Source organism: Scyliorhinus canicula, chromosome 12 (assembly GCF_902713615.1).
Source record: "Scyliorhinus canicula chromosome 12, sScyCan1.1, whole genome shotgun sequence".
In the NCBI taxonomy this organism is placed as follows: Eukaryota; Metazoa; Chordata; class Chondrichthyes; order Carcharhiniformes; family Scyliorhinidae; genus Scyliorhinus; species Scyliorhinus canicula.
Genome location: NC_052157.1, coordinates 97,568,339 through 97,581,799, shown reverse-complemented (window position 1 = coordinate 97,581,799; position 13,461 = coordinate 97,568,339). Strand labels below are relative to the sequence as shown.

The 13,461-nt window shown below is 49.8% G+C and overlaps 1 protein-coding gene across 1 annotated transcript in view; it reads left to right on the top strand.

Annotated features, from left to right (window-relative positions):
* The window catches only part of megf8 (multiple EGF-like-domains 8), a 165,183-nt gene that overhangs the window by 88,455 nt on the left and 63,267 nt on the right, over positions 1–13,461 (top strand). The window contains exons 10-12 of the mRNA XM_038813080.1: positions 7,682–8,368; positions 9,080–9,988; positions 12,629–13,137. Coding sequence (XP_038669008.1) covers positions 7,682–8,368; positions 9,080–9,988; positions 12,629–13,137 — 2,105 coding nt within the window. The remainder of the gene's footprint in view (positions 1–7,681; positions 8,369–9,079; positions 9,989–12,628; positions 13,138–13,461) is intronic.

The window sequence follows — 13,461 nt, the reverse complement described above, 5'->3', positions numbered from 1 at the left end:
CTGGGGCCGTTGCTGTTTGTCATTTTTATAAATGACCTAGAGGAGGGCGCAGAAGGATGGGTGAGTAAATTTGCAGACGACACTAAAGTCGGTGGAGTTGTAGACAGTGCGGAAGGATGTTGCAGGTTACAGAGGGACATAGATAAGCTGCAGAGCTGGGCTGAGAGGTGGCAAATGGAGTTTAATGTGGAGAAGTGTGAGGTGATTCACTTTGGAAAGAATAACAGGAATGCGGAATAGTTGGCTAATGGTAAAATTCTTGGTAGTGTGGATGAGCAGAGGGATCTCGGTGTCCATGTACATAGATCCCTGAAAGTTGCCACCCAGGTTGATAGGGTTGTGAAGAAGGCCTATGGTGTGTTGGCCTTTATTGGTAGAGGGATTGAGTTCCGGAGCCATGAGGTCACACCCAATAACACACACCAGAATCACACCCAATAACACTCACCAGGAACACATCCAATAACACACACCCCAGAATCACACCCAACAACACACACCAGAAACACACCCAATAACACACACCAGAATCACTCCGAATAACACACACCAGAAACACATCCAATAACACACACCAGAAACACACCCAATAACACACACCAGAATCACACCCAATAACACACACCAGAATCACACCCGATATCACACACCAGAATCACACCCGATAACACACACCAGATACACACCCAATAACACACACCAGAATCACACCCAAAACAGGACAACCACCAGAATCACACCCAATAACACACACCAGAATCACACCCGATAACATACACCAGAAACATACCCAATAACACACACCAGAATCACACCCAACAACACGACACACACCAGAATCACACCCAATAACACACACCAGAATCACACCCAATAATATACACCAGAAACATACCCAATAACAACACACACCAGAATCACACCCGATAACATACACCAGAATCACACCCAATAACAACACACACCAGAATCACACCCAATAACATCACACACCAGAATCACATCCAATAACACACACCAGCTACACACCCAATAACACACACCAGAATCGCACCCAATAACACACACCAGAATCACACCCAATAACACACACCAGAAACACACCCAATAACAACACACACCAGAATCACACCCAATAACACACACCAGAATCACACCCAATAACACTCACCAGGAACACATCCAATAACACACACCCCAGAATCACACCCAACAACACACACCAGAAACACACCCAATAACACACACCAGAATCACTCCGAATAACACACACCAGAAACACACCCAATAACACACACCAGCTACACACCCAATAACACACACCAGAATCGCACCCAATAACACACACCAGAATCACACCCAATAACACACACCAGAAACACACCCAATAACAACACACACCAGAATCACACCCAATAACAACACACACCAGAATCACACCCAACAACACGACACACACCAGAATCACACCCAATAACACACACCAGAATCACACCCAATAACAACACACACCAGAATCACACCCAATAACATCACACACCAGAATCACATCCAATAACACACACCAGCTACACACCCAATAACACACACCAGAATCGCACCCAATAACACACACCAGAATCACACCCAATAACACACACCAGAAACACACCCAATAACAACACACACCAGAATCACACCCAATAACACACACCAGAATCACACCCAATAACACACACCAGCTACACACCCAATAACACACACCAGAATCGCACCCAATAACACACACCAGAATCACACCCAATAACACACACCAGAAACACACCCAATAACAACACACACCAGAATCACACCCAATAACACACACCAGAAACATACCCAATAACACACACCAGAATCACACCCAATAACAACACACCAGAAACACACCCGATAACACACACCAGAATCGCACCCAACAGCCCACACCAGAAACATACCCAATAACACACACCCAGTAACACACCCCAGAAACACACCCAATAACAACACACACCAGAATCACCCCCGATAACATACACCAGAAACATACCCAATAACAACACACACCAGAATCACACCCGATAACATACACCAGAAACATACCCAATAACACACACCAGAATCACATCCGATAACACATACCAGAAACACACCCAATAACACACACTAGAATCACACCCAATAACACACACCAGAATCACCCCCAATAATACACACCAGAATCACACCCGATAAACCAGTCCAGAAACATAGCCAATAACACACACCAGAATCACACCCAATAACACACACCAGAATCACACCCAATAACACACACCAGAAACACATCCAATAACAACACACACCAGAATCACACCCAATAACACACACCAGAATCACACCCAATAACACACACCTGAATCACACCCAATAATACACATCAGAATCACACCCGATAACACAGTCCAGAAACATACCCAATAACACACACCAGAATCACACCCAATAACAACACACACCAGAATCACACCCAATAACATCACACACCAGAATCACATCCAATAACACACACCAGCTACACACCCAATAACACACACCAGAATCGCACCCAATAACACACACCAGAATCACACCCAATAACACACACCAGAAACACACCCAATAACAACACACACCAGAATCACACCCAATAATACACACCAGAATCACACCCAATAACACACACCAGCTACACACCCAATAACACACACCAGAATCGCACCCAATAACACACACCAGAATCACACCCAATAACACACACCAGAAACACACCCAATAACAACACACACCAGAATCACACCCAATAACACACACCAGAAACATACCCAATAACACACACCAGAATCACAACCAATAACACACACCAGAAACACACCCAATAACAACACACCAGAAACACACCCGATAACACACACCAGAATCACACCCAACAGCCCACACCAGAAACATACCCAATAACACACACCCAGTAACACACCCCAGAAACACACCCAATAACAACACACACCAGAATCACCCCCGATAACATACACCAGAAACATACCCAATAACAACACACACCAGAATCACCCCCGATAACATACACCAGAAACATACCCAATAACAACACACACCAGAATCACACCCGATAACATACACCAGAAACATACCCAATAACACACACCAGAATCACATCCGATAACACATACCAGAAACACACCCGATAACACACACTAGAATCACACCCAATAACACACACCAGAATCACCCCCAATAATACACACCAGAATCACACCCGATAAAACAGTCCAGAAACATAGCCAATAACACACACCAGAATCACACCCAATAACACACACCAGAATCACACCCAATAACACACACCAGAAACACATCCAATAACAACACACACCAGAATCACACCCAATAACACACACCAGAATCACACCCAATAACACACACCAGAATCACACCCAATAATACACACCAGAATCACACCCGATAACACAGTCCAGAAACATACCCAATAACACACACCAGAATCACACCCAATAACACACACCAGAATCACACCCAATAACACACACCAGAATCACACCCAATAACACACACCAGAAACATACCCAATAACAACACACCAGAAACACACCCAACAACACACACAAGAATCACACCCAATAACAACACACACCAGAATCACACCCAATAACAGCACACACCAGAATCACACCCGATAACACACACCAGAAACATACCCAGTAACAACACACACCAGAATTGGGCCAACACGGTAGCACGATTGCTGAGCCTTTGGCTTTGATTTTTAGGTCATCATTGGCTACAGGAATAGTGCCAGAGGACTGGAGGATAGCAAATGTGGTCCCTTTGTTCAAGAAGGGGAGTAGAGATAACCCCGGTAACTATAGGCTGGTGAGCCTAATGTCTGTGGTGGGTAAGGTCTTGGAGAGGATTATAAAAGATACGATTTATAATCATCTAGATAGGAATAATATGATTAGGGATAGTCAGCATGCTTTTGTGAAGGGTAGGTCATGCCTCACAAACCTTATCGAGTTCTTTGAGAAGGTGACTGAACAGGTAGACGAGGGTAGAGCAGTTGATGTGGTGTATATGGATTTCAGTAAAGCGTTTGATAAGGTTACCCACGGTCGGCTATTGCAGAAAATACGGAGGCTGGGGATTGAGGGTGATTTAGAGATGTGGATCAGAAATTGGCTAGTTAAAAGAAGACAGAGAGTGGTAGTTGATGGGAAATGTTCAGAATGGAGTTCAGTTACGAGTGGCGTACCACAAGGATCTGTTCTGGGGCCGTTGCTGTTTGTCATTTTTATAAATGACCTAGAGGAGGGCGCAGAAGGATGGGTGAGTAAATTTGCAGACGACACTAAAGTCGGTGGAGTTGTCGACAGTGCGGAAGGATGTTGCAGGTTACAGAGGAACATAGATAAGCTGCAGAGCTGGGCTGAGAGGTGGCAAATGGAGTTTAATGTGGAGAAGTGTGAGGTGATTCACTTTGGAAAGAATAACAGGAATGCGGAATATTTGGCTAATGGTAAAATTCTTGGTAGTGTGGATGAGCAGAGGGATCTCGGTGTCCATGTACATAGATCCCTGAAAGTTGCCACCCAGGTTGATAGGGTTGTGAAGAAGGCCTATGGTGTGTTGGCCTTTATTGGTAGAGGGATTGAGTTCCGGAGCCATGAGGTCACACCCAATAACACACACCAGAATCACACCCAATAACACTCACCAGGAACACATCCAATAACACACACCCCAGAATCACACCCAACAACACACACCAGAAACACACCCAATAACACACACCAGAATCACTCCGAATAACACACACCAGAAACACATCCAATAACACACACCAGAAACACACCCAATAACACACACCAGAATCACACCCAATAACACACACCAGAATCACACCCGATATCACACACCAGAATCACACCCGATACCACACACCAGATACACACCCAATAACACACACCAGAATCACACCCACAACACGACAACCACCAGAATCACACCCAATAACACACACCAGAATCACACCCGATAACATACACCAGAAACATACCCAATAACAACACACACCAGAATCACACCCGATAACATACACCAGAAACATACCCAATAACACACACCAGAATCACACTCAACAACACGACACACACCAGAATCACACCCAATAACACACACCAGAATCACACCCAATAATATACACCAGAAACATACCCAATAACAACACACACCAGAATCACACCCGATAACATACACCAGAATCACACCCAATAACATCACACACCAGAATCACATCCAATAACACACACCAGCTACACACCCAATAACACACACCAGAATCGCACCCAATAACACACACCAGAATCACACCCAATAACACACACCAGAAACACACCCAATAACAACACACACCAGAATCACACCCAATAACACACACCAGAATCACACCCAATAACACTCACCAGGAACACATCCAATAACACACACCCCAGAATCACACCCAACAACACACACCAGAAACACACCCAATAACACACACCAGAATCACTCCGAATAACACACACCAGAAACACATCCAATAACACACACCAGAAACACATCCAATAACACACACCAGAATCACACCCAATAACACACACCAGAATCACACCCAATAACACACACCAGAATCACACCCGATATCACACACCAGAATCACACCCGATAACACACACCAGATACACACCCAATAACACACACCAGAATCACACCCACAACACGACACCCACCAGAATCACACCCAATAACACACACCAGAATCACACCCGATAACATACACCAGAAACATACCCAATAACAACACACACCAGAATCACACCCGATAACATACACCAGAAACATACCCAATAACACACACCAGAATCACACCCAACAACACGACACACACCAGAATCACACCCAATAACACACACCAGAATCACACCCAATAATATACACCAGAAACATACTCAATAACAACACACACCAGAATCACACCCGATAACATACACCAGAATCACACCCAATAACAACACACACCAGAATCACACCCAATAACATCACACACCAGAATCACATCCAATAACACACACCAGCTACACACCCAATAACACACACCAGAATCGCACCCAATAACACACACCAGAATCACACCCAATAACACACACCAGAAACACACCCAATAACAACACACACCAGAATCACACCCAATAACACACACCAGAATCACACCCAATAACACACACCAGCTACACACCCAATAACACACACCAGAATCGCACCCAATAACACACACCAGAATCACACCCAATAACACACACCAGAAACACACCCAATAACAACACACACCAGAATCACGCCCAATAACACACACCAGAAACATACCCAATAACACACACCAGAATCACAACCAATAACACACACCAGAAACACACCCAATAACAACACTCACCAGAATCACACCCGATAACACACACCAGAAACACACCCAATAACAACACACACCAGAATCACACCCGATAACACACACCAGAATCGCACCCAACAGCCCACACCAGAAACATACCCAATAACACACACCCAGTAACACACCCCAGAAACACACCCAATAAGAACACACACCAGAATCACTCCGAATAACACACACCAGAATCACACCCAATAACACACACCAGAATCACACCCAATAACACACACCAGAAACACACCCAATAACACACACCAGAAACACACCCAATAACACAGACCAGAATCACACCCAATAACACACACCAGAAACACACCCAATAACACACATCCAGTAACACACCCCTGAAACACACCCAATAACACCACACACACCAGAAATGAAATGAAAATTGCTTATTGTCAGAAGTAGGCTTCAAATGAAGTTACTGTGAAAATCCTCTTGTCGCCACATTCTGGTGCTTGTTCGGAGAAGCTGGTACGAGAATCACACCCAATAACAGCACACACCAGATTCACACCCAATAACAGCACCGCTTGAACCACACCCAATAACAGACACCAGAATCACACTCAATAACACAACACACACCAGATTCACACCCAATAACAACATACACCATTCCTCTCGCCCCCTGATGCAAAGCTGACCTCTCGACTCGACCCAGGACTGACTTCTTTGCCCAACCAAAGTCTGACCTCTCGCCCCTGATACAAGGCTGACCTATCGCCACCTGACGGAAGGCTGACCTCCCATACCATTGTCGAAGGCTGACCTCTCACCCCCTCATTCAAGGCTGACCTCTCGCTCCTTGACCCAAGGCTGACCTCTCGCCCTGAGCCAAATCTGACCTCTAGCCCCTGAGCCAAGCTGACCTCTCGCCCCATGAACTAAGGCTGACCTCTCACCCCCTAATCCAAGGCTGACCTCTTGCCCCAGACCTAAGGCTGGCCTGTTGCCCCCATCACCCACAGCTGACCTCTCTCCCTCTTCCCCCCCCCCCCCCCCGGGCCCAAGGCTGACCTCCAGCCCCGACACCCCATTCTCTCTATTGAAAATCCCCTTCACAAGACTGCTCCCCCCCGCCCCGCACCGAGCCCTGTTCAGTGAGCTGCCTGACTGAATTTTCTCCACTCTCTGTAGGGAGCACAGTGCTGGGGGAGCCAATGAAAGGCTCGATAGCGCATGCTGCTGCCAGACTGAAGAACAAGCTGTATATCTCAGCGGGATACGGGGGAGTCATGCTGGGCTCAATGGTCGCTCTCTCCATCCCATTGGATCCCTGCCTAATTTTTACCAGCCCTGGAGCATGTAATAGCAGCAGCAGTAACTGTGTATGGTGTCGTTCAGTCCGCAATGGGAGCTGTCTGTCTGCAGATGAAGCAGAGAGGTATGATTGGCAACATTTCTTGAGTCACGCAGATCCAGAAGGACCAACAGATCCCAGACTCTGGGAACAACCAATCCCAGACCCGGGGACCAACAGATCCCCGACCGGAGGACCAACAGATTCCAGACCCGGGGACCAACAGATCCCAGACCCGAGGACCAATAGATCCCAGACATGGGGACCAACAGATCCCAGACATGGGGACCAACAGATCCCAGACCCGGGCACCAAGAGATCCCAGGCCCGTGGACGAAGAGATCCCAGACCTGGGGACCAAGAGATCCCACACCCAGGAACCAACAGATCCCAGACCCGGGAACAGCAGATCCCAGACTCTGGTACCAACAGATCCCAGACTCTGGTACCAACAGATCCCAGGCACAGGGACCAACAGATCCCAGGCACAGGGACCAACAGATCCCAGACTCATGGACCAACAGGTCCCAGACTTTGGGACTGACAGATCACAGACCCGGGGACGAACATATCCCAGACTCAGGGACTAACAGATCCCAGACCCGGGAACCAACAGATTCCAGACCCGGGGACCAACAGATACCACATTCCGGGACTAACAGATCCCAGACTCTGGAACCAGCAGATCCCAGACTCAGGAACCAACAGATCCCAGACTCGGGAACTAACAGATCCCAGACCCACGGACCAACAGATCTCAGATTCGGTAACCAACCGATCTCAGACTCGGGAACCAACATATCCCAGACTCAGGACTGGCAAATCCCAGAGTCGGGAACCAACAGATCCCAGACACGGGGACCAACAGATTCCAGACTCGGGGACCAACAGATCCCAGACACGGGGACCAACAGATTCCAGACTCTGGAACCAACAGATTCCAGACTCGGGAACCAACAGATCCCAGACTCGGGGACCAACATATCCCAGACTCGGGGACTATCAGATCCCAGACTCGGGGACTATCAGATCCCAGACTCGGGGACTATCAGGTCTCATACCCTGGGACTAACAGGTCCCATACCCTGGGACTATCAGATCCCAGACTCGGGGACTATCAGATCCCAAACTCGGGGACTAACAGATCCCAGACTCGGGGACTAACATATCCCAGACTGCAGGACCAACAGATCCCAGAATCAGGACTAACAGGTCCCATACCCTGGGACTAACAGATCCCAGACCCAGGGACTATCAGATCCCAGGCTCGGGAACTAACAGATCCCAGACTCTGGGACTACCAGATCCCAGACCTAAGGACCAACAGATCCCAGGCCCATGCACGAACAGACGCCAGACTCAGGGACAAACAGATCCCAGACACGGGGACCATCTGATCTCTGACTCTGGGACTAACAGATCCCAGGCGCTGGGACTAACATATCCCAGACACGGGGATAAACAGGTCCCATATTCCGAGACCAACAGATCCCGGACCCAGCGACCAACAGATCCCAGACCCGGGGACCATCATATCCCAGACTTGGGGACCAACAGATCCCAGAATGGGGGTCTACCAGATCCCACACTATGTGAAAAACAGATCCCAGACCCGGGAAGCAAGAGATCCCAGACCCGGGAAGCAAGAGATCCCAGACCCGGGAAGCAAGAGATCCCAGACCCAGGAAGCAAGAGATCCCAGACCCGGGAAGCAAGCGATCCCAGACCCGGGAAGCAAGCGATCCCAGACCCGGGAAACAAGAGATCCCAGACCCGGGGACCAATAGATCCCAGATCCGGGGACCAAGAGATCCCAGATCCGGGGACCAAGAGATCCCACACCCATGAACCAACAGATCCCAGACCTGGGGACCAACAGATCCTAGACTCGGGAACTAACAGACCCCAGACTCAGGAACTAACAGCTACCAGACTTAGGAACGAACAGATCCCAGACTCGGGAACGAACAGATCTCAGACCCAGGGACGAACAGATCCCATACTCAGGACCAACATATCCCATATTCAGGACCAACAGATCCCAGACTCCAGGACTAACAGATCCCAGACCCGGGGACCAACAGATCCCAGACCCGGGGACCAACAGATCCAAGACACGGGGACCAACAGATCCCAGACCCGGGGTCCAACAGATCCCAGACCCGGGGACCAACAGATCCCAGACACAGGACCAACAGATCCCAGAACCTGGGACTAACATATCCCAGACTCGGGAACTAACAGATCCCAGACCCAGGGTCCAACATATCCCAGACTCGGGAACTAACAGATCCCAGACTCAGAAGCGGCAAATCCCAGACACAGGGACCAACAGATTCCAGACTCGGGGACCAACCTCCCGTACCAGCCTCATGGACAGGCGCCAGAATGTGGCGACTAGGGGCTTTTCACAGTAACTTCATTGGAGCCTACTCGTGACAATAAGCGATTTTCATTTCAACAGATTCCAGACTCGGGGACCAACAGATCCCAGGCCCGGGGATGCACAGATCCCAGACTCGGGGACCAACAGATCCCAGACTCGTGGACTAGCAGATCCCAGACCTGGGAACTATCATATCCCAGACTCCGGGACCAACAGATCCCAGACTCAGGACTACCAGGTCCCATACCCGGGGACCATCAGATCCCAGGCTCGGGAACTAACAGATCCCAGACTCTGGGACTACCAGATCCCAGACCTAAGGACCAACAGACCCCAGGCCCATGCACGAACAGACGCCAGACTCAGGGACAAACAGATCCCAGAACCTGGGGCTAACATATCCCAGACTCGGGAACTAACAGATCCCAGACCCAGGGTCCAACATATCCCAGACTCGGGAACTAACAGATCCCAGACTCAGAAGCGGCAAATCCCAGACACAGGGACCAACAGATTCCAGACTCGGGGACCAACCTCCCGTACCAGCCTCCCGGACAGGCGCCAGAATGTGGCGACTAGGGGCTTTTCACAGTAACTTCATTGGAGCCTACTCGTGACAATAAGCGATTTTCATTTCAACAGATTCCAGACTCGGGGACCAACAGATCCCAGGCCCGGGGATGCACAGATCCCAGACTCGGGGACCAACAGATCCCAGACTCGTGGACTAGCAGATCCCAGACCTGGGAACTATCATATCCCAGACTCCGGGACCAACAGATCCCAGACTCAGGACTAACAGGTCCCATACCCGGGGACCATCAGATCCCAGGCTCGGGAACTAACAGATCCCAGACTCTGGGACTACCAGATCCCAGACCTAAGGACCAACAGATCCCAGGCCCATGCACGAACAGACGCCAGACTCAGGGACAAACAGATCCCAGACCTGGGGACCATCTGATCTCTGACTCTGGGACTAACAGATCCCAGACACGGGGACAAACAGGTCCCACATTCTGAGACTAACAGATCCTGGACCCAGCGACCAACAGATCCCAGACCTGGGGACCATCATATCCCAGACTTGGGGACCAACAGATCCCAGACTTGGGGACCAACAGATCCCAGAACGGGGGACTACCAGATCCCAGACCCGGTGAAAAACAGATCCCAGTCCAGGGCACCAGGCCAGGGACAAACAGGTCACAAACTCAAGGACCAACAGGTCCCAGTCCCGGGGACCAACAGATCCCAGACTCGGACCAACAGATCCGAGACCCGGAGAACAACATATCCCAGTCTCTGGGACTAACAGATCCCACACTCCGGGAACAACAGATTCGAGACACGGGGAACAACAGATCCCAGTCTCTGGGACAAACAGATCACAGACTCAGATACTAACTGATCCCTGACTCGGAGACAAACAGATCCCAGCCTTGGAAACTAACAGATCCCAGCCTTGGAGACTAACAGATCCCAGCCTTGGAGACTAACAGATCCCAGCCTTGGAGACTAACAGATCCCAGACATGGGGACCATCTGATCTCTGACTCTGGGACTAACAGATCCCAGGCGCTGGGACTAACATATCCCAGACACGGGGACAAACAGATCCCACATTCTGAGACTAACAGATCCTGGACCCAGCGACCAACAGATCCCAGACCTGGGGACCAACAAATCCCAGAACGGGGGACTACCAGATCCCAGACCTGGTGAAAAACAGATCCCAGTCCAGGGCACCAGACCAGGGACAAACAGGTCACAGACTCAAGGACCAACAGGTCCCATTCCCGGGGACCAACAGATCCCAGACTCGGACCAACAGATCCGAGACATGGAGAACAACATATCCCAGTCTCTGGGACTAACAGATCCCAGACTCAGGGAACAACAGATTCGAGACCCGGGGAACAACAGATCCCAGTCTCTGGGACAAACAGATCACAGACTCAGATACTAACTGATCCCTGACTCGGAGACAAACGGATCCCAGCCTTGGAGACAAACAGATCCCAGCCTTGGAGACTAACAGATCTCAGACCTGGGGACCAACAGGACCCAGACTAAGGGACCAACAGATCCCAGACTCGGACATTAACAGATCGCAGTCTCGGGTGCCAACAGATCCCAGACTCGGAACCAACTGATTCCAGATTCGGGGAACAGCAGATCTGAGACTCGGAACCAACAGAGACTCAAATACCCAGGGCTCGGGGACTAACAGATCCCAGACACGGGAGTAATAGATCCCGGTCCCAGGGACCAACAATCCCAGACACAGCGACCAAAAGATCCCAGACTCGGTTACTAACAAATCCCAGACCTGGAGATCAATAAATCCCAGACTCTGAACCAACAGACCTCAGGCTCAGAGACTAAAATATCCCAGACTCGGGAAACAACAAATCCGAGACCTGTGGATCAACAGATCCCAGACCCGAGGACGAACAGATCCCAGACTCGGAGACTAACAGATCTCAGACACGAGGACCAACAGATCCCAGACACGAGGGCCAACAGATCCATGAATCTGAGACTAACATATCCCAGAATCGGGGACCAATAGATCCCAGAATCTGGACCAACAGATCCCAGACCTGGGGACCAGCAGATCCCAGACATGGGTACCAACAGATCCCAGACCCGGGTACCAACAGATCCCAGACTTGTAACCAACAGATCAAAGACTCTGTGACTAACAGATCCCAGACAAAGGGACCAACATATCCCAGACCTGGGTCCAACAGATCCCAGACCGGGTGTCTAACAGATCCCAGACCGGGGGACCAACAGATCCCAGATCCGGGGACCAACAGATCCCAGATCCGGGGACCAACAGATCCCAGACCTGGGTACCAACAGACCCCAGACCTGGAGACCAACAGATCCCAGACCTGGGTACCAACAGACCCCAGACCTGGAGACCAACAGATCCCAGACCCGACTAACATATCCCAGACACGGGGACTAACATATCCCAGGCTCAGGGACCAACATATCCCACATTCAGGACCAACAGACCCCATACCCTGGGACTAACATATCCCAGACCGGGGGACCAACAGATCCCAGATCCGGGGACCAACAGATCCCAGACCGGGTGTCCAACAGATCCCAGACCGGGGGACCAACAGATCCCAGATCCGGGGACCAACAGATCCCAGATCCGGGGACCAACAGATCCCAGATCCGGGGACCAACAGATCCCAGACCTGGGTACCA